The 26,427-nt window shown below is 44.3% G+C and overlaps 2 protein-coding genes across 5 annotated transcripts in view; both read right to left on the bottom strand.

The window, feature by feature from the left end:
• LOC139541668 (solute carrier organic anion transporter family member 2A1-like) overlaps nt 1-13,822 on the bottom strand; it is a 61,336-nt gene extending 47,514 nt beyond the window's left edge. Inside the window, exon 1 of the mRNA XM_071346585.1 lies at nt 13,593-13,822. Coding sequence (XP_071202686.1) covers nt 13,593-13,628 — 36 coding nt within the window. The 5' untranslated portion in view covers nt 13,629-13,822. The remainder of the gene's footprint in view (nt 1-13,592) is intronic.
• Nucleotides 13,823-20,654: 6,832 nt separating this feature from the next.
• Nucleotides 20,655-26,427, bottom strand: part of LOC139541666 (tyrosine-protein kinase RYK-like) — a 133,725-nt gene continuing 127,952 nt past the window's right edge. For all 4 annotated transcript variants that reach the window (XM_071346581.1, XM_071346583.1, XM_071346582.1 and 1 more), the window contains one exon: nt 20,655-22,354. In XM_071346581.1, coding sequence (XP_071202682.1) covers nt 22,243-22,354 — 112 coding nt within the window. In that variant the 3' untranslated portion in view covers nt 20,655-22,242. The remainder of the gene's footprint in view (nt 22,355-26,427) is intronic.

The following is a 26,427-nucleotide window of genomic DNA, read 5'->3' as shown; positions in this document are numbered from 1 at the left end:
TACCCTGTGCCATGTGATCTACTGCAGTCCTACCCTGTGCCCTGTGATCTACTGCAGTACTACCCTGTGCCCTGTGACCTACTGCAGTCCTACCCTGTGCCCTACTGCAGTCCTACCCTGTGCCCTGTGATCTACTGCAGTCCTACCCTGTGCCCTGTGACCTACCGCAGTCCTACCCTGTGCCCTGTGATCTACTGCAGTCCCACCCTGTGATCTACTGCAGTCCTACCCTGTGCCCTACTGCAGTCCCACCCTGTGATCTACTGCAGTCCTACCCTGTGCCCTGTGATCTACTGCAGTCCCACCCTGTGCCCTGTAACTTACTGCAGTCCCACCCTGTGCCCTGTAATGTACTGCAGTCCCACCCGGTGCCCTGTAACCTACTGCAGTCCCACCCTGTGCCCTGTAACTTACTGCAGTCCCACCCTGTGCCCTGTAACCTGTAACCTATCGCAGTCCTACCCTGTGCCCTGTGACCTACCGCAGTCCTACACTGTGCCCTGTAACTTACCGCAGTACTACCCTGTACACTGGGACCTACTGCAGTACTACCCTGTGACCTGTGATCTACCGCAGTCCTAACCTGTGCCCTGTGACCTACCGCAGTCCTACCCTTTGGCCTGTGACCTACTGCAGTCCTACCCTGTACACTGGGACCTACTGCAGTCCTACCCTGTACACTGGGACCTACTGCAGTCCTACCCTGTACACTGGGACCTACTGCAGTCCTACCCTGTGGCCTGTGACCTACTGCAGTCCTACCCTGTGCCCTGGGACCTACTGCAGAGCTACCCTGTGCCCTGGGACCTACTGCAGTCCTACCCTGTACCCTGGGACCTACTGCAGTCCTACCCTGTGATCTACTGCAGTCCTACCCTGTGCCCTGTGATCTACTGCAGTACTACCCTGTGCCCTACTGCAGTCCTACCCTGTGCCCTACTGCAGTCCTACCCTGTGCCCTGTGATCTACTGCAGTCCTACCCTGTGCCCTGTGACCTACCGCAGTCCTACCCTGTGCCCTGTGATCTACTGCAGTCCCACCCTGTGATCTACTACAGTCCTACCCTGTGCCCTACTGCAGTCCCACCCTGTGATCTACTGCAGTCCTACCCTGTGACCTGTGATCTACTGCAGTCCTACCCTGTGCCCTGTGATCTACTGCAGTTCTACCCTGTGATCTACTGCAGTCCTACCCTGTGATCTACTGCAGTCCTACCCTGTGGAAACCCCATAGGAAAACAACACACAGGCTCAGAGTGTATTTGGATGCAGCGTGTTGGTTTTGGACAGATTCTGACAGTCCTCCCAGCCACCTCTTCTCTGAGATCCAAACAGCAGAGGGGTCTGTTACATTGTTACAACACACTGCTCGTTCACAGTGACAGGTTGTAAACTACCCAATACTGTCTCTAGCCAACAGCTCAGATTAGAAATGATTAGTTGATTTACGGAAATATCCACTCTGACCCAAATATTACAGATAAATTACTAGTTTTATCAGTCATCACATCTCTTGTGCAGCACATTCACTGTAAAATATATGACTTGACAAATGCAGTGAGTTGCAATGCACTCTGGTGTTGTAAACGCCTCCATCCGTACATTCATCTTATTTATAAAAGGGAATTATTTACGCAAGGGCAACGCAATAATATACCAATAACTGACAGGTCAAAGCACATGAAACGTAAAGAAATAAGAAGTCTAGAAAGCACAGGAAAGGAGTATCATCAATTCATATGAACTCTGTTAATCTATCATGGGATTAGTGTACCAACAGGACATTCCACCATGTTTTATATACCATCAGAGGGAAGGGAAGGTTCTACCTGCTACAGAGTAAATACTGTAGCATGTTACAGAGTAAATACTGTAGCCTGCTACAGAGTAAATACTGTAGCCTGCTGCAGAGTAAATACTGTAGCCTGCTAGCGCGACGCCTAACCCAGAGAGGCAAGCACTGTGAAGCAGTGCCTTAGACCGCTGCACCACTCGGGATACCTATGAGAATAGAAAGGTTCAGAAATGTTGTTAAACAGCACTGTTAAAAATATATGGCTGCTGGAAATCAAACTGGATGGTGTTCAGAGATAGATGGGAGGGTTTGAGGGGAGCTGAAGGATGGGACTGGATGGTGTTCAGAGATCGATGGGAGGGGTTGAGGGTAGGCAAAGGCGGGGACTAAAAACAAACAAAATGTATATAAACTCAACAACAAAAAGAAACGTCCCTTTTTCAGGACTCTGTCTTTCAAAGATAATTCATAAAAAGTCAAATAACTTCACAGATCTTCATTGTAAAGGGTTTAAACACTGTTTCCCATGCTTGTTCAATGAACCATAAACAATTAATGAACATGCACCTGTGGAACGGTCGTTAAGACACTAACAGCTTACAGAAGGTAGGCAATTAAGGTCACAGTTATGAAAACTTAGGACACTAAAGAGGCCTTTCTATTGACTCTGAAAAACACCAAAAGAAAGATGCCCAGTGTCCCTGCTCATCTGCATGGACCTGCAATGCTGCAAGGAGGCATGAGGACTGCAGATGTGGCCAGGGCAATAAATTGCAATGTCTGTACAGTGAGACGCCTAAGACAGCGCTACAGGGAGACAGGACGGACAGCTGATCGTCCTCGCAGTAGCAGACCACGTGTAAAAACACCTGCACAGGATCGGTACATTCGAACATCACACCTGCGGGACAGGCACAGGATGGCAACAATAACTGTCCAAGTTACACCAGGAATGAACAATCCCTCCAACAGTGCTCAGACTGTCCGCAATAGGCTGAGAGAGGCTGGACTGAGGGCTTGTAGGCCTGTTGTAAGGCAGGTCCACACCAGACATCACCGGCAACAGCGTCGCCTATGGGCACAAACCCACTATCGCTGGACCAGACAGGACTGGCAAAAAGTGCTCTTCACTGACGAGTCGCGGTTTTGTCTCACCAGGGGTGATGGTCGGATTCGCGTTTATCGCCGGAGTGAGCATTACACCGAGGCCTGTACTCTGGAGCGGGATCGATTTGGAGGTGGATGGTCCGTCATGGCCTGGGGCGGTGTGTCACAGCATCATCGGACTGAGCTTGTTGTCATCGCAGGCAATCTCAACGCTGTGCGTTACAGGGAAGACATCCTCCTCCCTCATGTGGTACCCTTCCTGCAGGCTCATCCTGACATGACCCTCCAGCATGACAATGCCACCAGCCATACTGCTCGTTCTGTGCGTGATTTCCTGCAAGACAGGAATGTCAGTGTTCTGCCATGGCCAGCGAAGAGCCAAGATCTCAATCCCATTGAGCACGTCTGGGACCTGTTGGATCGGAGGGTGAGGGCTAGGGCCATTCCACCCAGAAATGTCCAGGAACTTGCAGGTGCCTTGGTGGAAGAGTGGGGTAACATCTCACAGCTAGAACTGGCAAATCTGGTGCAGTTCATGAGGAGGAGATGCACTGCAGTACTTAATGCAGCTGGTGGCCACACCAGATACTGACTGTTACTTTTGGGTTTGATCCCCCCCTTTGTTCAGGGACACATTATTCCATTTCTGTTAGTCACATGTCTGTGGAACTTGTTCAGTTTATGTCTCAGTTGTTGAATCTTATGTTCATACAAATATTTACACTTGTTAAGTTTGCTGAAAATAAACGCAGTTGACAGTGAGAGGACATTTCTTTTTTTCCCCTGAGTTAAGTATTTACAGTTGAAGTCGGAAGATTACATACACTTAGGTTGGACTCATTAAAACTCGTTTTTCAACCACTCCACAAATTTCTTGTTAACTAAATAAAAATTTGGCAAATCGGTTAGGGCATCTACTTTGTGCATGACACAAGTCATTTTTCCAACAATTGTTAACAGACTGATTATTTCATTTATAATTCACTGTTTCACAATTCCAGTGGGTCAGAAGTTTACATACACTCAGTTGACTGTGTCTTTAAACAGCTTGGAAAATTCCAGAAAATTATGTCATGGCTTTAGAAGCTTCTGATAGGCTAATTGACATCATTTGAGTCAATTGGAGGTGTACCTGTGGATGTATTTCAAGGCCTACCTTGAAACTCAGTGCCTCTTTGCTTGATATCATGGGAAAATCAAAAGAAATCAGCCAAAAATTGTAGACCACCAGTCTGGTTCATCCTTGGGAGAAATTTCCAAATGCCTGAAGGTACCACGTTCATCTGTACAAACAATAGTACGCAAGTATAAACACCATGGGACCACACATCCGTCATACCGCTCAGGAAGGAGACTCGTTCTGTCTCCTAGAGATGAGCGTACTTTGGTGCGAAAAGTGCAAGTCAACAGCAAAGGACCAAAAGTATCTATATCCACAGTAAAACGAGTCCTATGTCGACATAATCTGAAAGGCCGCTCAGCAAGGAAGAAGCCGCTGCTCCAAAACCATCATTAAAAAAGCCAGACTACGGTTTCTAACTGCACATGAGGACAAAGATCGTACTTTTTGGAGAAATGTCCTCTGGTCTGATGGAACTAAAATGGAACTGTTTGGTCATAATGACCATCGTTATGTTTGGAGGAAAAAGGGGGACGCTTGCAAGCCGAAGAACACCATCCCAACCGTGAAGCACGGAGGTGGCAGGATCATGTTGTGGGGGTGCTTTGCTGCAGGAGGGACTGGTGCACTTCACAAAATAGATGGCATCATGAGGGAGGATTTTTTTTGGGATATATTGAAGCAACATATCAAGACATCAGTCAGGAAGTTAAAGCTTGGTCGCAAATGGGTCTTCCAAATGGACAATGTCCCCGAGCATACTTCCAAAGTTGTGGCAAAATGGCTTAAGGACAACAAAGTCAAGGTATTGGAGTGGCCAACACAACGCCCTGACCTCAATCCTATAGAAAATGTGTGGGCAGAACTGAAAAAGCATGTGCCAGCAAGGAGGCCCACAAACCTGACTCAGTTTCACCAGCTCTGTCAGTAGGAATGGGCCAAAATCCACCCAACTTATTGCGGGAAGCTTGTAGAAGGCTACCCGAAACATTTGACACAAGTTAAACAATTTAAAGGCAATGCTACCAAATACTAATTGAGTGTATGTAAACTTCTGACCCACTGGGAATGTGATGACAGAAATAAAAGCTGAAATAAATCATTCTCTCTCCTATTATTCTGACGTTTGACATTCTTAAAATAAAGTGGTGATCCTAACTGACCTAAGACAGGGAATTGTTACTAGGATTAAATGTCAGGACTTGTGAACAACTGAGTTTAAATGTATTTGGCTGAGGTGTATGTAAACCTCTGACTTCAACTGTATGAGCTGGAAGTAGAATCCTAATTGTTGTTTTCCATTAGTTCATTCCAATTAGGGGAGGGGCAGTAGGGTTAGGGGAAATAATAATGGAAAATATATATTTTGAAAATAATATATATATTTACAACAAAAATATATAAAATGGGGGATTCGAAATGATCCAAATAATTACATTGATAGAAGCCGCAGTCTATCTGCAATATTATAGCTGAGCTACCCTCTAAAACATAAAATATCTCTGACTAAATGTTGACTATTAAGTGGACTGGACAATAGTTTTTTGGAGAGAATTAACGTTTTTCAGTGATAAGTACAATAAATACTAGCAGCACAGATGCACAGCGCAGTTCTGTTCAGCAGGTGGGAAGGACGCGCCACACCCACCTCAAACTAAATCAGCTTGTTGACAGACAGGCTCCGCCCCAGCTCCCCCTCCAATTATACACCTCATGCCAGGCGAATCTCTTGCTTCACCGTAGCTAACCAGTCATCACCAGCCTTCTAATTAGCTACCCTGGTTAACCTTTTACCTCAGTGGGTTAAATCAAGGTCACACAGTGTTTTTTGGTAAGTCTTAATCAAAAGTAAACACTTCACACACATGGTTATGGGCTTAAAATAAAAGAAGACACCTGTACCATGTCAGATATATAGAGTTGAAATGTATTACATTTTGAGTTTGCATCCCAATATTACACAGTATATACATTACAGAAGACTGAAATATAACACGTTTGACATAGAAACACAATGTTTAAAAAGATATGTTTATTAATTATGAAAAATATGAATAACATTCCACCCATAAAGCCACAAGAGGGCGATGTGGTCATTTGACTGCAGGAAACGGCTGCGAAACACAAGCTGAAAACACAAGGTGTTACCAAAATAAAAACAATTGCAGCATTAAGTTTAATAGTAAAACAACAGTCTAGTTACAGAATGTATTTCTCTGCCTTGAGTATAGAAAAGTTTTTGAATTTGTAGTTTCATTCAGCCCTCGTACTTTCCCCAATTTGCATTTCATAGCCAGGTTCTGTAGCCAAAGTTCTAGCCAAGTCTCCCTTTTTTTTCTCAGAAAAAAAAATGACTTGATTCTTCCGTTGAAAAGATATGACCCATAATACCGGCGCTAAGTTTGTTTCTTTCTATCGTGCATTGGTGGGCCCGCATTTAACAATCATAAAGCATATCGCGGGCAGTTTTAAAACTAGTCAACTTGCGGACGGGACCGTTAACCATTTCTTTAGGCTACGCCTTGTTCAGTGGTACCTCCATTAACCTCCATTAGCTAACTATAGCTAACAACCTGGGGCGCGTTCAGCAGGACACAACATTTTGGAACGTTCAGATAGAAATATGCTATGTAGAACAAACATGCCTCTGTGACATATTAAATTAGGAACAACGTCGGCTCTATTCGTGACATTTCTATCTGCAACGTTTGAGAACGTTTTGCTTGTTAGCTAAGGCCAGTTACTTGAAGTGCTGACTGTCTTCCCAGCAGCCTACTTGGTGTGTGAACTGCTTCCTGTCTTCCCAGTAGCCTACTTGGTGTGTGAACTGCTTCCTGTCTTCTCAGTAGCCTACTTGGTGTGTGAACTGCTTCCTGTCTTCCCAGCAGCCTACTTGGTGTGTGAACTGCTTCCTGTCTTCCCAGTAGCCTACTTGGTGTGTGAACTGCTTCCTGTCTTCTCAGTAGCCTACTTGGTGTGTGAACTGCTTCCTGTCTTCCCAGCAGTCTACTTGGTGTGTGAACTGCTTCCTGTCTTCTCAGTAGTCTACTTGGTGTGTGAACTGCTTCCTGCTCATATCTTGCAGCTGATTGTTGACACATCAACCAGGATCAAAGGGCAGGGCAATTTTTGACAGTTGTGGTTTTGGTAATCAGTGTCAGCGGCGGGTCTCGTCATCAAAACCTAAGACCGTCCGCCGATACAAAGACGGTTCTGCCGAGTTATTGGAGGAAGGAAAGAGAGGAATGCTTCAGTATCTTACCTCGTTATTTACATATTATCTCATTTAGCTATTTTGTAGCTCTGGCACCTACTGTATGTGTGTTTTCTATCCCAGTTCATTCCTCTCCCTGTTGGCTTCACAGACGCTCCCTACCACTGGGCTGCAACCCTTCTAATTTAGAATTTAGAACCCTGCGCACACAACCCATGGTTGGTATTCCTGGTCTCCCTGGACCATGTTGTCCCTGACAGAGATATGGATCACCCCAGAGGACACTGCTACTCCAGCTGCTCTCTCTTCATCCGACTACGTTTTCTCTCATAGTCCGAGAGAATCTGGCACGATGCTACTAGTTTATCCTATGTGGAGATTCTCTTATCCCACTCTCTCACCTGTCCATCTCCTCATTTGAATTCCATGTGGTCACTATCACTTGTCCACCCAAGCTTAACATTGTTGTCATAAATCGCCCACCAGGTGCCCTTAGAGAGTTCCTCAATGAACTTGACACCTTGATAAACTCCTTTCCTGATGATGGCTCACCGCTTTTCGTACTGGGCTACTTCAACCTCCCGACATCTGCCTTAGATAAATGTATCTTTCTTTGCCTTTTTTGACCTCATCCTTTCGCTATCCCCTCCCACTCACAAGGCAGGCAATATGCTTGACCTCATCTTTACTAGAGGCTGCAACCCCCTCCAGGTCTCTGTTCTCCTACTAATCTCACTGTAACCCCCCTCCAGGTCTCTGTTCTCCTACTAATCTCACTGTAACCCCCCTCCAGGTCTCTGTTCCCCTACTAATCTCACTGTAACCCCCCTCCAGGTCTCTGTTCTCCTACTAATCTCACTGTAACCCCCCTCCAGGTCTCTGTTCTCCTACTAATCTCACTGTAACCCCCCTCCAGGTCTCTGTTCCCCTACTAATCTCACTGTAACCCCCCTCCAGGTCTCTGTTCTCCTACTAATCTCACTGTAACCCCCCTCCAGGTCTCTGTTCCCCTACTAATCTCACTGTAACCCCCCTCCAGGTCTCTGTTCTCCTACTAATCTCACTGTAACCCCCCTCCAGGTCTCTGTTCTCCTACTAATCTCACTGTAACCCCCCTCCAGGTCTCTGTTCTCCTACTAATCTCACTGTAACCCCCCTCCAGGTCTCTGTTCTCCTACTAATCTCACTGTAACCCCCCTCCAGGTCTCTGTTCTCCTACTAATCTCACTGTAACCCCCTCCAGGTCTCTGTTCTCCTACTAATCTCACTGTAACCCTCCTCCAGGTCTCTGTTCTCCTACTAATCTCACTGTAACCCTCCTCCAGGTCTCTGTTCTCCTACTAATCTCACTGTAACCCCCCTCCAGGTCTCTGTTCTCCTACTAATCTCACTGTAACCCCCCTCCAGGTCTCTGTTCTCCTACTAATCTCACTGTAACCCCCCTCCAGGTCTCTGTTCTCCTACTAATCTCACTGTAACCCCCCTCCAGGTCTCTGTTCTCCTACTAATCTCACTGTAACCCCCCTCCAGGTCTCTGTTCTCCTACTAATCTCACTGTAACCCCCCTCCAGGTCTCTGTTCTCCTACTAATCTCACTGTAACCCCCTCCAGGTCTCTGTTCTCCTACTAATCTCACTGTAACCCCCCTCCAGGTCTCTGTTCTCCTACTAATCTAACTGTGACCCCCTCCAGGTCTCTGTTCTCCTACTAATCTCACTGTAACCCCCCTCCAGGTCTCTGTTCTCCTACTAATCTCACTGTAACCCCCCTCCAGGTCTCTGTTCTCCTACTAATCTCACTGTAACCCCCTCCAGGTCTCTGTTCTCCTACTAATCTCACTGTAACCCCCCTCCAGGTCTCTGTTCTCCTACTAATCTCACTGTAACCCCCTCCAGGTCTCTGTTCTCCTACTAATCTCACTGTAACCCCCCTCCAGGTCTCTGTTCTCCTACTAATCTCACTGTAACCCCCCTCCAGGTCTCTGTTCTCCTACTAATCTCACTGTAACCCCCCTCCAGGTCTCTGTTCTCCTACTAATCTCACTGTAACCCCCCTCCAGGTCTCTGTTCTCCTACTAATCTCACTGTAACCCCTCCAGGTCTCTGTTCTCCTACTAATCTCACTGTAACCCCCCCCCCCCAGGTCTCTGTTCTCCTACTAATCTCACTGCAACCCCCCTCCAGGTCTCTGTTCTCCTACTAATCTCACTGTAACCCCTCCAGGTCTCTGTTCTCCTACTAATCTCACTGTAACCCCCCTCCAGGTCTCTGTTCTCCTACTAATCTCACTGCAACCCCCCTCCAGGTCTCTGTTCTCCTACTAATCTCACTGTAACCCTCCTCCAGGTCTCTGTTCTCCTACTAATCTCACTGTAACCTTCCTCCAGGTCTCTGTTCTCCTACTAATCTCACTGCAACCCCCCTCCAGGTCTCTGTTCTCCTACTAATCTCACTGTAACCCTCCTCCAGGTCTCTGTTCTCCTACTAATCTCACTGTAACCCCCCTCCAGGTCTCTGTTCTCCTACTAATCTCACTGTAACCCCCCCCCCCCCCCCAGGTCTCTGTTCTCCTACTAATCTCACTGTAACCCCCCTCCAGGTCTCTGTTCTCCTACTAATCTCACTGTAACCCTCCTCCAGGTCTCTGTTCTCCTACTAATCTCGCTGTAACCCCCTCCAGGTCTCTGTTCTCCTACTAATCTCACTGTAACCCCCTCCAGGTCTCTGTTCTCCTACTAATCTCACTGTAACCCCCCTCCAGGTCTCTGTTCTCCTACTAATCTCACTGCAACCCCCCTCCAGGTCTCTGTTCTCCTACTAATCTCACTGTAACCCTCCTCCAGGTCTCTGTTCTCCTACTAATCTCACTGTAACCCCCCTCCAGGTCTCTGTTCTCCTACTAATCTCACTGTAACCCCCCCCCCCCAGGTCTCTGTTCTCCTACTAATCTCACTGTAACCCCCCTCCAGGTCTCTGTTCTCCTACTAATCTCACTGTAACCCTCCTCCAGGTCTCTGTTCTCCTACTAATCTCGCTGTAACCCCCTCCAGGTCTCTGTTCTCCTACTAATCTCACTGTAACCCCCCTCCAGGTCTCTGTTCTCCTACTAATCTCACTGTAACCCCCCTCCAGGCCTCTGTTCTCCTACTAATCTCACTGCAACCCCCCTCCAGGTCTCTGTTCTCCTACTAATCTCACTGTAACCCCCTCCAGGTCTCTGTTCTCCTACTAATCTCACTGTAACCCTCCTCCAGGTCTCTGATCACTACTTTGTTTCCTTTCCTGTCTCCCTTTCCTCCAACCCTAACCACTCAGCTCCTACACAGATGGTCATGTGCCGTCGCAATCTTCACTCTCTCTCTCCCACTATCATCTCCTCTTCTATCCTCTCTCCCTTCTACTAAATCCTTCTCCTTCCTGTCAATTGAGGTACGACCACACATCAACCTGCCCACACAACTCAATCCCCTCCTCCAGACCATTTCTGGAGACCTTCTCCCATTCCTCACTTCCCCTCAGAACCATCTTCTTCACCCTAACCAGTCAGGCTTCAAGACGGGTCACTCAACTGAGACTGCTCTTCTCTGTCACGGAGGCTCTCTGCACTGTCAAAGCTGACTCGCTCTCCTCTGTTCTCATCCTCCTAGATCTATCCTCTGCCTTTGACACCGTGAACGATCAGATCCTCCTCTCCACTCTCTCAGGGCTGGGCATCTCAGGCTCTGCACACTCCTGGATTGCATCCTACCTGGCAGGCCGCTCCTACCAGCTGACATGGAGAGGGGTATGTGTCTGCACCATGTACTCTCACTACTGGTGTCCCCCAGGGTTCAGTTCTAGGCCCCCTCTTCTTCTCTCTATACATCAAGTCACTTGGCTCCGTCATATCCTCACATGGTCTCTCCTATCATTGCTATGTGGATGACACTTAACTAGTTTTCTCCTTTTCCTCCTTCTGACACCCAGGTGGCGACATGCATCCGAGTGCCTGGCAGATATCTCAGTTTGGATGTCAGCACACCACCTCAAGCTCAGTCTCAGGACGGAGCTGCTCTTCCTCCTAGAGAAGGCCTGCCCGCTCCAAGACCCCTCCGTCACAGTTGACAACTCCACGCTGTCCCAGAATGCAAAGAACCTTGTAGTGCCCATGGTGGACAACATGCCATCAAACCCCTGCAACTTATCCAGAACGCTGCAGCCCGCCTGGTGTTCAACCTTCCCAAATTCTCCCATGTCACCCCGAGCCTCCGCACACTGTACTGGCTTCCAGTCGGAGCTCGCATCCATTACAAGACCATGGTACTTGCCTACGGAACAGCAAGAGGAACTGCCCCTCCCTACCCTTCAGGCTCTGCTCAAACCCTACACCCCAACCCCAGCACTCCGTTCTGCCACCTCTGGTCTCTTGGCCCTCCCACCCCTACAGAGGGCAGCTGCTGCTCGGTCCAGTCCAAGCTCAATGGCGGAAACAACTTCCCCCTGAAGCTAGGACAGCAGAGTCTCCGCCCATCTTCTGAAAACATCTCAAACCCTACCTCTTCAAAGAGTATCTTAAATAATCCCACAGCCCCCCCCCCCCCCCCCCCCTCCTCAGTTGAATGCACCTTCTGTACATTTGACTAAAATGTCAAAGGTAACTGAACATTACCAGTAGCCTACTGAACGTATCGATGGTAACATTACCAGTAGCCTATATGCAAACATTTGGTGGCACAGAAAGAAACCAAACAATTGAATTACTAAATCTCTCTTGCCCACTACATTATATCTGACTACGTAAATAACTTTATTTTGAGTTAATGTGGACCCAGTGACTCAGACTTGAGGACTTGGACCAGGACTCGAGCACTGGGACTCAGACATAGTGACTCGTGACTCGCCCATTTGTGACTCCGACCGGGGACTTGAGACTGGATTGGGCCTCGAGGTTTAGTGACTCTACTACATCACTGGGTGAAACATTAATTACCTCCCGTTCAGTCATTACCCTCCCGTTCAGTCATTACCCTCCCGTTCAGCCATTACCCTCCCGTTCAGCCATTACCCTCCCGCACTATTTCTGGACCTCAGTGTGGCTGAAGCGACTGTAGAACGTTGATAACAATGTCAATGACGCGATCGAGAGATGGAGGTGCAAGCCCATACGACTTTGGCAATACTTTGTGTCATCTGGTGATTTTTTCCCCCCTCTCTCTCTCTCCCGTGTCTGTTTTCTATGTAATGTGTAATATCTATGTAGGCTGAATTAGGAATTTACATGGCCAGATAATGGTTATATATTCGTATATATGTTTGTCATATTTCTGCTGTTGGGAAGAGAATAGGATGTTCTGCAGAACAATATATTTGTATTACAAGTTAGGTCTGTTTGTGCACACGGAAGTCAGTGATTAATGTTTACTATAGGTTAATGAGGCAATATAAATGTGATGTGACTAGAATGGCCCAGTGTTTTATCATTTTGACAATAACTAGACTAAATCATTATTTAAAATGACAAAATATTTTGATATTTTTTAGTCAAAATGACTAAGAATAGACTATATATAAAAAAAAATTAAAAAAAATGTAAAGCCAAAATGAACCCTGGTGAGACCAGATGTTGTGACATCCGTCCCATTCATTAAGATAAAGGACCCCCCTCCACACCAGGGTAGGATGGGTAATGAACCATATTACGTCAAACAGACCAAACAAAGGGAGGAAAAGACGTTCCAGGAATATTTGTTGCTACAACGACAACTGAAGCGGTGCGAGGTACGCTATTGTCGCCCCGGGCAACACGCAACGCTGAAACATCCAGGTGTGGCCAACATAACTGTGTGACGTCATTAGTATTTAGAATAAACTTCTGTAGTTATAGCCGCTTTTTAAAAATTGTTTAAACATAAACAGACTGCTCTAGTAACATGTTGAGGATCTGTAGCCCTAGGCTACTATAGAGCGAATTATGTCTAGAGGAATGTAGGTTCACAATCTCATGGTACAGGGCAGGCTATTTCATGATACAGGGCAGACTATATCCACTGAAGATCACGTGTATTTTGATTAGCCATGTTGATAATTCAGACATACAAAACAGGTTGACAATGAAATGAAGTATCTATCAGTAGCCAGAATGAGTAATGAAGGAGATAGTTGATCCAAGCTTCCTGGTTGCTCAGTGCCACCTGAGCAGGACTGTATGGACCAAACGTTGCTTTTACCAAATCAGAGACATTTTATGTGTTGGAGAAAATCCCCCCCCCCACTACCCCAAACACTTCTAAATGAAGAGGGGCAGGTATGTGTTTTAATCAAAATGTCTCCAATAATAAATAACTAATATGAATGATAAATAATAACTAAACAACGTACCTTTATATTGCTAAACACAGATGTTGGTTTCTTCATATCTTTGACACAAATCTCCTTTCTGCTGTGAAGAGTAAAAAGGTATCCAGAGAAGAGAGAGAGAGAGAGTCCAGGGCTGCAGCAACAGAGAGTCTCTCTCTGTTAAAGAGGTAAAAGTCGTCCCACAGTGTTGTACTCTGGCGAGTGTGTCAATGAGCTTTTATGGCTCCCAGTGATGTAATGGAGCCAACTCAGCCCACAACTCCACGCGCACAATGTTTTGAACGTAATGATGAAAAGACCATATTTGGCACACATGACCTGTTTTTAAAAACAGGCGCAGCGTGGTGATTTTTATTTTATTTTTTACTCAACAATAAGAAATGTCTTATGTGTAATTGTTTGGACAAATATTTAATTAATAAAATCATACCCAAACGGAGTCGATATGTTTTAATTGCAGCACAGCATATAAAATGAAATTTCAAATGGAAGTATAGTTCAGTTTAAACTTTTTTTTAAATTGACAATCCAACAAAAGTTCCTGGTTTTTGTTTTTTCTACATTTACAGTTCAGCATTTTAAAACGTTTGACATGAGGTTATTTTATAGCCATTAATAATCATCTTGCCTGTTGGGGATCTGACACATAGGCTAGGTGGCTAGGTGGAAAGTCTGAGTCTACCGCTGACAGACAAGTATCACTGATCTGTTAAATTTTTTACCTCCTGTCATCAATGCGAATGACGAATTAGGGAAGTTACTCTTCTGTTACTTAGCCGTGAATGTGAGACAGACGCACGCAGGAACACACACCCTCCCTCCTTCCCTCCCTCCTACCCACCTACCCTCCCTCCCTCCCTCCTTGACACACATCCAACAGGAGGTAAAAGGTGTTCTGCTGATAAATCACACAAGTCTTACAAAAGGTGTCATTATTCCATCAAAGCCAGTTCAAGACTTAGCAGCTGAACACACAGTGGGAACCATTAACGATCAAACCAGGAAGGAAAAGGGCAAGCATAGATAGACTACAAAACAACACATTTTATTTTGGTTTGTCAAGCATTCACATGACCTTGATTGACCTATTGTTAGTGATGTTGCTAATGATATTACTGTGACCACCTGAAATGGGCACTAAATCTGCATATGGGGGGGGGGGGGGGGGTTAGGGGCGGACTGGGACCACCTGAAATGGGCACTAAATCTGCATATGGGGGGGGGGGGGGTAGGGGCGGACTGGGACCACCTGAAATGGGCACTAAATCTGCATATGGGGGGGGGGGGGGGGGTTAGGGGCGGACTGGGACCACCTGAAATGGGAACTAAATCTGCATATGGGGGGGGGGGGTTTAGGTGGTTACAGAGACCAGGGGGTGGTGGTTAGGGGCGGACTGGGACCAGAAATCAGCCCTGGCATTTCTAAACGCACCAGCCCATTTTCTTCCTCGAGGACGCCATTATTACCCAGATTTCTGTACAGCACTTTGAGATATCAGCTGATGAAAGATGGGCTATATAAATAAATTTGATTTGATAATGATCCCAGGGTAGATAGGCCCACTGGGCTAAAAATGGATCAACCCCTGTTTTTTTTTGTGGTGGTGGGTTGGGTCATCTCATCTGGTACTAGATCTAGAGTGATGACAAGTTTACTGACCTGTAGCAGATGTATCACTAGTGATGCCCAGTTTACTGACCTGTAGCAGATGTGATGCCCAGTTTACTGACCTGTAGCAGATGTATCACTAGTGATGCCCAGTTTACTGACCTGTAGCAGATGTGATGCCCAGTTTACTGACCTGTAGCAGATGTGATGCCCAGTTTACTGACCTGTAGCAGATGTATCACTAGTGATGCCCAGTTTACTGACCTGTAGCAGATGTATCACTAGTGATGCCCAGTTCACTGACCTGTAGCAGATGTATCACTAGTGATGCCCAGTTTACTGACCTGTAGCAGATGTGATGCCCAGTTTACTGACCTGTAGCAGATGTATCACTAGTGATGCCCAGTTTACTGACCTGTAGCAGATGTGATGCCCAGTTTACTGACCTGTAGCAGATGTATCACTAGTGATGCCCAGTTTACTGACCTGTAGCAGATGTGATGCCCAGTTTACTGACCTGTAGCAGATGTATCACTAGTGATGCCCAGTTTACTGACCTGTAGCAGATGTATCACTAGTGATGCCCAGTTTACTGACCTGTAGCAGATGTATCACTAGTGATGCCCAGTTTACTGACCTGTAGCAGATGTGATGCCCAGTTTACTGACCTGTAGCAGATGTATCACTAGTGATGCCCAGTTTACTGACCTGTAGCAGATGTATCACTAGTGATGCCCAGTTTACTGACCTGTAGCAGATGTATCACTAGTGATGCCCAGTTTACTGACCTGTAGCAGATGTATCACTAGTGATGCCCAGTTTACTGACTTGTAGCAGATGTGATGCCCAGTTTACTGACCTGTAGCAGATGTATCACTAGTGATGACCAGTTCACTGACCTGTAGCAGCATGAGGGACATGTAGCTTTATTAACATCAGACTCAAAGGAGAGGTAGTTTCTGCTTCAACATGGCTCTTAGGTTGTAGGCTGGGTATCTTCTAAACACTTTGGGACAACTGCTAATGTAAAATACAATTGATTGATTGATTGATTGATTGGGAGACAAGGTAAGAGACGAACTGCAAGGCTCTTCTACACTTTGCCAATTGACGAAGAATTCAAAATAGAAAAGAGTAACATTCAGTTTGCCACTTTACTCTAAAAAAAGGCACGGGAAATACTAGTCTGTTACAGTACATAGGACATTCTAAACATTCCCATTAGTAGACTCATTGAGCAATACTGTGACTTGGACACCATCAGGTACACCCTGTTCACATGTATCATGTTATCGTCTGAAACTATCCCTAAAGATGTGTTGTCCTTAACAGGACGATTAACATCTGCAATGGTTTGAGTCTGAAGGAGCCCCCCTCCCCTCCCCTCCCCACTACTAGGGTTGCAAACTACTAGTAACTTCCCCCAAATTCCCTGGTTTTCCAGGAATCGCAGTTGAAAGACTCATAGAATCAGGACGGAGTAAGCCGGACATCCAGGAATCCTCCAATTTTGGATTTCTGGAAAACCTGGACATTTTGTAAAAGTTACAGGAATGTTGCATCCCTAATTCTAACCAATCAACAGCTGTTTGGGTATTGTAGCATCAACCATTCATAGACAAGTGCAGAAGCAGGAGGAAATTCAACAAATGTATGTTTATTACAGCGGTGGGGATGTTCTAGGAAGGGGTTTTCAAAACTGCAAATAAAAGTTTTTGACTATCAATGCAAAAGGCTTAGAGAGCATCTGGAAAACTCAAGAGGACATTGTTCTGTAAGTCTTACAACATTTGTACATTGAGCCCCTCTGAACAACCAAACCCGGGTTTTTACTAGGCGGAATCCCAAATGGCACCCTATTCACTACATTTAACCAGGGCCCCATAGGGGACAGGATGCCATTTGGGACCAAACCCTCAAAACATCAGGCAAGTGTCTTGTTTAGCATCTCAGGCTTTTGGTCAACCTGGTTTCCTCCACAAATTAGATTTCAGATAAGTTTCCATTACGCCATGTTGAAACAGTGTAGCACATGTCTTGGTTAGTGACTTGATCCTCAGGCGGGTGAATCAAAACACGGGTCTTTGTTCCCCTGCTGTATAACAGACAATGTCAACATTGATCCATACGGGGGGGGGGGATGCATCCCAATTAGAACCCTGTGTCTTGTATAGTGCACTACTGTTGACCAGGGCTCAGAGGAAATGGGTTACCATTTCAGACCCACACAGAGTAGTAAATCATAACTCCATAAAAGGATCTATGGTTGAAACTAATGCTGGGCAGAACATGTTCCTCTTGTAGTGACACTCTTGGTTAATGAAACTGTTCTATAGGTAAACACATTGCCTGCAGGTATAATTAGGCAATAGGTGCGGGGGGAGGGATTGGTATATGGCCGATATACCACGGGCTAAGGGCTGTTCTTAGACACGAACCAACGTATATTGGCCATATACCACAAACCCCCGAGGTGCCTTAATGCTATTATAAACTGGTTACCAACGTAATTAGAGCAGTAAAAATACATAGTTTATTTATACCCGTGGTATACGGTCTGATATACCACGGCTGTCAGCCAATCAGCATTCAGGGCTCAAACCCAACCAGTTTATAATGCTGGTTGGGTTATCAATTAACGTGACTATAATTCAGATTTGCACAGCCAAGAACCACTGTGAAAGCACTGCTATGCTACTGTACAATAAAGCGTTGATGATCAGGAAACTCCTAAGCACAGCGAGGATCCTGCCAATCAGGCAATTTCTTCCTCCAGCACTTCAAAGAAACGGACTTTGTCCCAAATGGCATCCTATGACGTATAGTTGAAGTCAGAAGTTTACATACATTTAAACTCAGTTTTTCACAATTCCTGACATTTAATCCTAGTAAAGATACCCTGTCTTAGGTGAGTTAGGATCACCACTTTATTTTAAGAATGTGAAATGTCAGAATAATAGTAGAGAGAATTATTTATTTCAGCTTTTATTTCTTTCATCACATTCCCAGCGGGTCAGAAGTTTACATACACTATATTAGTATTTGGTAGCATTGTTTAACTTGGGTCAAACGTTTCAGGTAGCTTTCCACAAGCTTCCCACAATAAGTTGGGTAGATTTTGGCCCATTCCTTCTGACAGAGCTGGAGTAACTGAGTCAGGTTTGTAGACCTCCTTGCTCGCACACGCTTTTTCAGTTCTGCCCACAAATTTTCTATAGGATTGAGGTCAGGGCTTTGTGATGGCCACTCCAATACCTTGACTTTGTTGTCCTTAAACCATTTTGCCACAACTTTGGAAGTATGCTCGGGGACATTGTCCATTTGGAAGACCCATTTGCGACCAAGCTTTAACTTCCTGACTGATGTCTTGAGATGTTGCGTAAATATATCCACATCATTTTCCTGCCTCATGATGCCATCTATTTTGTGAAGTGCACCAGTCCCTCCTGTTGCAAAGCACCCCCACAACATGATCCTGCCACCCCCGGGATTCACGGTTGGGATGGTGTTCTTCGGCTTGCAAGCCTCCCCCATTTTCCTCCAAACATAACGATGGTCATTATGGCCAAACAGTTCTATTTTTGTTTCATCACACCAGAGGACATTTTTCCAGAAAGTACGATCTTTGTCCTCATGTGGTTAACCTTTCTAGGACACACGTTCCGCTAGCGGAACCCCCCCCCACCCCCAACATTCCGCTGAAAAGGCAGCGCGCGAAATTCAAAAATATTTTTTTGAAATATGTAACTTTCACACATTAACAAGTCCAATACAGCAAATGAAAGATAAACATCTTGTTAATCTACCCATCGTGTCCGATTTTTAAAATGTTTTACAGCGAAAACACAACATATATTTATGTTAGATCACCACCAAATCCAAAAAACACAGCCATTTTCCCCAGCCAAAGATAGTCACACAAAAGCAGAAAGAGATAAAATTAATCACTAACCTTTGATAATCTTCATCAGATGACACTCATAGGACATCATGTTACACAATACATTTATGTTTTGTTCGATAATGTGCATATTTATATCCACAAATCTCGGTTTACATTGGTGCCATGTTCAGAAATGCCTTCAAAATATCCGGAGTAATTACAGAGAGCCACGTCAAATAACAGAAATACTCATCATAAACTTTGATGAAAGATACATGTTTTACATATAAATAAAGATACTTGTTCTTAATGCAACCGCTGTGTCAGATTTTTGAAAAACTTTAGTAAAAAGCACACCATGCAATAATCTGAGACGGCGCTCATATTTAACAAAATTTCTCCGCCGTGTTGGAGTCAACAGAAATACGGAATTACATCATAAATATTCCCTTACCTTTGATTATCTTCATCAGAATGTTATGCCAGGAATCCTAGTTCCTCAATAAATCGTTGTTTTGTTCGATAATGTCCATTACTTATGTCCAATTAGCAACTTTAGCTAGCATGTGTAGTACACGTGTCCAAACGCTGGCGCAGATGCAGGCAAACGTCGGACGGAAAATTCAAAAAGTTATATTACAAGTCGAATAAACTGGTCAAACCTAGTAGAGAATCAATCTTCAGGATGTTATCATATATATCCAATAACGTTCCAACCGGAGCATTTCTTCATGTCTGTATAAGTAATGGCACACATTGCCATTTCATGACTAGCGCGCGTGACCAGGAACTAGCATTCTGCCAGACCACTGACTCAAATAGCTCCAGGAACTAGCATTCTGCCAGACTACTGACTCAAATAGCTCCCATCCGGTCCCACATCACACTAGAGGCTTCATTCCACATTCTACAGACTGTTAACATCTAGTGGAAGGCGTAGGAAGTGCAAAAAGATCCATATATTACAGGGAATTGAATAGGCGTTGACTTTCACATCGACCCTTCTCAGAATTCTCACTTCCTGTTTGTAAGTTTGCCTGCCATATGAGTTATGTTATACTCACAGACATAATTCAAACAGTTTTAGAAACGTCAGAGTGTTTTCTATCCAATAGTAATAATAATATGCATATATTATCATCTGGGACAGAGTAGGAGGCAGTTCACTATGGGCACCAATTCATCCAAAAGTGAAAATGCTGCCCCCTATCCCAAAGAAGTTTTAAAGGCAGTCAACTTAGTGTATGTAAACTCCTGACCCACTGGAATTGTGATACAGTGAATTATAAGTAAAATAATCTGTCTGTAAACAATTGTTGGAAAAATTACTTGTGTCATGCACAAAGCAGATGTCCTAACCGACTTGCCAAAACTATAGTTTGTTAACAAGAAATTTGTGGAGTGGTTGAAAAATGAGTTTTAATGACTCCAACCTAAGTGTATGTAAACTTCAGACTTCAACTGTATCTAGTGCAACTATTTTTAACCAGAGCCTTATGGGTCCAAAGTAGTGTACTGTAAAGGGAATATGGGGCATTAGTCTTTTAAACAGAACAGGTGAAACCTACATATAAAAACAGACCACACGAAATCAAAAGAAATGAGTTTAATTTTTTTTGTGTGTGTGTGTGTGTGTGTGTGTGTATGAATTCGGTTTACAGATGGAACACCCTTTAAATTCAACATGCAGTGATCCTGTAGACATCCTACAGATCTTAGAAGACGAGGCCATGTGGTAGCTCTGGCCCAGGTCATTACGTGCTGCTTGCTGAAGGCTCAGCATGAGCAAGCAGCACGTAGCGCCTTGGACCAGAGCTAGCCATGATGTCGTCAGATTGGCACGTAATTCTGTTTTCACAGCGGATAGTGTTCTCGTATAAATTCATACCATGTCATTGTCAAAACAATGTGCGGTTGGTAGCTGGGTTTTGTTCTGACACAGAACAGTCAAAATTTAAAAACACAAGAATATTAATTCATGACAACCCTGTTAGATAAATATCTGGGGGAAATGACTGATATTGAACTTGATCGTTGCGATTTTCAAAAGGGGGTACAATGGGTAGCTTCCCAATGATTGGACACAACTCATAAACCAATCATTTCCCATATGGGTATGTCGTGTACTGTGACAGGCCTATAGCATTCATCCAGTCTGGTACACACTACTGGGTAAACGGATGCTGAGGAGATCATGGGATGTGGCGACAACAACAATGTCCTCAGCTATGCTAACACTCATTGGCACGTCTCCTAAGGAAAAAGGGGAAACTAATGTGTGGCACAATGTTCAATAGGTCCTTCAGTAGAGATGTGTTGAACTAGAGACATTTCACATGTCATTGTCCTATATAACGTCCAGCAGAGCTGCTTAGGCCTTCGATCCCCCCCCCCGCTCCCACAAGAGGCCTCTCGTACAAACCTTGAGTTTACCGTACCATGACAGAGTGAACCAGCATGTCTTTATGTACACAGAAGAAGCCCCATCTGCGGCCCAAATTCCCTACGTAGTGTACTAGGTGAAGATGTGAATTCTCTACGTAGTGTACTAGGTGAAGATGTGAATTCTCTACGTAGTGTACTAGGTGAAGATGTGAATTCCCTACGTAGTGTACTAGGTGAAGATGTGAATTCCCTACTACTATACATGAAGCCACTGGTCTACGGTGGACTCATCCGCTCACTGGTCTACTGTGGACTCATCCGCTCACTGAAAACCACAGATCTACAAAAATAAAATGTACATCTCTTCTTTTCTTAGATAAAAATAAAAAAAAAAGAGAAAAAATAAATGTCTTTACAAACAAGTTCTCAAAAGTGTAGTTGTTAGGAAAATGGTGGCAACAGCTTGTTGGCACATACAAGCTTCTTTCGTTCTTCCAAAAGAGGTCACATCCTTGTGGGTCCTCGCTTCATAGTGAGGGTTTCGGTCTGTTCTGGAAGCTTGTGAGGCATGCTGGGAAATATGACGACCTCTGAAAGAGAATCCATTGAAGCTTGCACAAATTATAGAAACCTCACTCAAAAAAAAAATAATCTCATAATAATGAAAGTCTTCTTTCTTTTCTATAAGGCATAAGGTTTGTAAATGTATTCCTCATGGTGATTAGTGGTGTTCAGTAAGTCCTGGGCCTGCTGGTCCTTCGGGCCTGGTCCGTACAGAAGCCTGGGGCTAGATTTTACACGTACGCCCCCAACGCTGCATGAAACTCAGTCAGACACTGGACCAGCTGCTGGAACTTAGGCCTCTCCTCTGGATCCAGGGCCCAGCAACAGGCCATCACTGCAAACCTACACAGACAGACAAGAGAATTAGCTGGGTCAGCAAGTGAACATGCACAAGCCATTTAGGCTAGCTCATTGCACCAGTGTACGTTGACTCAAACCCCATAAGGACTGCCAAATATGGTCTAAAAAAACCCCCATCACATTCCCAGTCCCAAGGCTATTCAGTACTTGGATCATCAGAGAAACCAACATCACTATAGCACAATATCAGTCCTGCATCCCTCAATGTCTCCTGAAGTCTTCCCCCCCCTCCTACGCCTTCTATTTGGTGGGGGAAATTCCAATTCAACAGTCTTTCTGAAGGAAACATGTGCAGCAGCTCCACCAATAACAATCTGATTAGCTTTTCCTCCACTTCCTGTTGGCGACCGGTCATCCAACTGTAAATCCTGGAGTGTTGAAGTGATGACAGTCACACCGAAAGTCCCAAATGACCCCCTATTCTCTATATAGTGCACTACTTTTGAACAGAGCCCATCTATAGTCTTGTAGTGAATATAGGTTCTTTCACAAATGTGTCTTTCATCAATTCCTTGCATTCTCATCTACTTCTAAAAATGCATTGGTGGAAAAGGTCAAAGGTAAGGGACCTTGGTCAAAAGTGCACTATATAGGGAGTAGGGTGCCATTTGGGATTCTGACACAGAAGCCCGTATGTCTCTTTGTGATTCCTGGCCAGCTCATCCACAGCAGTAGAAAGCCACCCTCCAGCTCCCTGACAGCCGCAGGATGTGGATAAGACTCAAGTCTAATGAATGACGGTGAGAGACAGCCGCCTAGCCGCCGCCTAGCATTTTAATATTTGTAGCTACTTTAAATAAATACCTGCAGTCAACTTTTATTTAATTTTTTAAAAACCTTTATTTAACTAGGCAAGTCAGTTTAGAACAAATTCTTATTTACAATGACGGTAAAACCCGGACGACGCTGGGCCAATTGTGTGCCGCCCTATGAGACTCCCAATCACTGCCGGTTGTGATACAGCCTGGAATCGAACCAGGGTCTGTAGTGAGATGCTGCGCCACTCGGGAGCGATACGTTAGGAGATAAAGCAGATTGCGTTCTTCTCTTTCACCTGTCAGATTATGAAGTTTACCATAGTTCCCCAGAACAGTTGAGACAGTCACCTGTTTGTTTGGAAATAGCACAACAGGAGAAAAACGGGAGCAGGTGAGTCCAGCAGTTGTATTGACAGGGGTCGCGTTTTTAAATTGAAAGACAAGTGTTTTTTAGCTTCAGTAGTGATCAGGGACGTGCAACTATAGTTTTCCTACACAAAAAATACATAAGTGCAACATATTCAACAGAAAATAGCTTAAATTTCATCAGATGACAACAGAAGTGCAACGCTGCAAAACGATGCAGAACCATCCTATTTCTAATGTTTACCATAGCAACAATGTAGCCAGCTACATGTCCTAATGTTTATCATAGCAACAATGTAGCCAGCTACATGTCCTAATGTTTACCATAGCAACAATGTAGCCAGCTACATGTCCTAATGTTTATCATAGCAACAATGTAGCCAGCTACATTTCCTAATGTTTATCATTGAAACAATGTAGCCAGCTACATTTCCTAATGTTTATCATAGCAACAATGTAGCCAGCTACATGTCCTAATGTTTATCATAGCAACAATGTAGCCGGCTACATTTCCTAATGTTTATCATAGCAACAATGTAGCCGGCTACATTTCCTAATGTTTATCATAGCAACAATGTAGCCGGCTACATGTCCTAATGTTTATCATAGCAACAATGTAGCCAGCTACATGTCCTAATGTTTATCATAGCAACAATGTAGCCGGCTACATGTCCTAATGTTTATCATAGCAACAATGTAGCCAGCTACATGTCCTAATGTTTATCATAGCAACAATGTAGCCAGCTACATTTCCTAATGTTTATCATAGCAACAATGTAGCCAGCTACATGTCCTAATGTTTATCATAGCAACAATGTAGCCAGCTACATGTCCTAATGTTTATCATAGAAACTATGTAGCCAGCTACATGTCCTAATGTTTATCATAGCAACAATGTAGCCAGCTACATTTCCTAATGTTTATCATTGAAACAATGTAGCCAGCTACATTTCCTAATGTTTATCATAGAAACAATTTAGCCAGCTACATTTCCTAATGTTTTGCCGAGTGGAGAAGCACAAATTAGGGATGCCCGATATATCGGTGAGCATATATTGGAATCGGACGATATTAGCTAAAAATGGCAACATCGGCCCAATGTCTAGTTAAAACGGCAATGCGCAAAACCGATGTCAAAGCTGACGTGCATACCTATATATAAACGTAGGTAGATGACATAATGATGCCACAAAAAATACACGTGCAACACAGCATTCCTAACCTGGCCCACAATGTCTGCTGTGTGGATCTATTTTGAAGTTTCAAATGAAGATAACAAAAAGGACATATGCAACATTTGTGTTGCTATTATTTCCTGAGGGGAGAAAGTGAAATCTTTCAATACCACAAACCTAATTACTCATTTGAAAGTGCATCACCACCCAGAAGTTCAGCGACTACTTCAGAACAAAAAATCTGAAAAATACTAAGCACACATTTCCAACAACTAAACAAGTTAAAGTCAAGCAGTCATTTGAAAGAGTAAGAAAATTTCAGCGAGACAACTCAAAGGCAAAATCCATGAACGCCAAAATAATGGGATTCATTGCCCTTGACAATCAACCGTTCTCTGTCGTGGATGATGTTGGCTTTCGCCGACTGGTCGAGCACCTCGAGCCCCGGTACACACTACCAAGTAGGCACTATTTTTCCAGATGTTGCCCTACCGGAGTTACACAGTATTGTTGAAACACACATCTCTATGAGCTACTTGCTATTGGTGTCACTGCTATTAGCTTCACGACTGACATTTGGACCAGCGATATCTGGTCCAAAGGCTCAACAAAACTGTCCACACAGACCGTGGGGTTAAAACTCGGAAAAGTACTCAAGAGGCTGTGAACAAGCGATTCAGTGGCATTCTCTCTGAGCCTCTTTACTGTGTCGCCACCATGCTCGATGCTAGGTACAAGGACCGCTACAGACAAAAAACAAGGTTTACATTAAATGTTACAGACACAGCTGGACAAGATGGAAACGGACACAGTGACCGTGCGCACCGAAGAGGACACACAACAGAAGAGGCCACGGACAGACAGAGCTGAAACTTCACTGCTTGACATGAGGAAATCCTGGTTGAGAATGAAACGACTGAACAAATGAACAACAAAACAGCACAGCAAGTGAAAGAAATAGGTTTTGATGATGTTTTACTGGTAATGGGGACATACGTAAATGCCAACAAAATAACTTTTTGGTGTGTGTTTCAACTATTTAAAACCTCTTCAGGATCGGTGGGTCCCCCACGGGACGGTTGAGCTAACGTAGGCTAATGTGATTAGCATGAGGTTGTAAGTAACAAGAACATTTCCCAGGACATAGACATACCTGATATTGGCAGAAAGCTTAAATTCTTGTTAATCTAACTGCACTGTCCAATTTACAGTAGCTATTACAGTGAAATAATACCATGCTATTGTTTGAGGAGAGTGCACAGTTATGAACTTGAACATGTATTAATAAACCAATTAGGCACATTTGGGCAGTCTTGATGCAACATTTTGAACAGAAATGCAATGGTTAATTGGATCAGCCTAAAGCTTTTCACATACACTGCTGCCATCTAGTGGCCATTATGGCCTTTCTCTTGCATTTCAAAGATAGTACAAAAAAAAATGCATGTTTTTTTTCTTTGTGTTATCTTTTACCAGATCTAATGTGTTATATTCTCCTACATTAATTTTACATTTCCACAAACTTCAAAGTGTTTCCTTTCAAATGGTATCAAGAATATGCATATCCTTGCTTCAGGTCCTGATTTGGGTCTGTCATTTTAGGCTAAAATTTTTAAAAAAAGTGTCAGATCTTTAGGTTTTTAAGCTGTACTAAAAATCTTAGAAAGGCAGCTAAAATGTTAAATATCGTTTATCGGTATCGGTGTTTTTGGCAAGGAAAATATTGGACATCGATATCGGTGTTTTTGGCAAGGAA

Source organism: Salvelinus alpinus, chromosome 16 (assembly GCF_045679555.1).
Source record: "Salvelinus alpinus chromosome 16, SLU_Salpinus.1, whole genome shotgun sequence".
NCBI lineage: Eukaryota > Metazoa > Chordata > Actinopteri > Salmoniformes > Salmonidae > Salvelinus > Salvelinus alpinus.
This window is presented reverse-complemented; position numbering and strand designations above follow the sequence as displayed.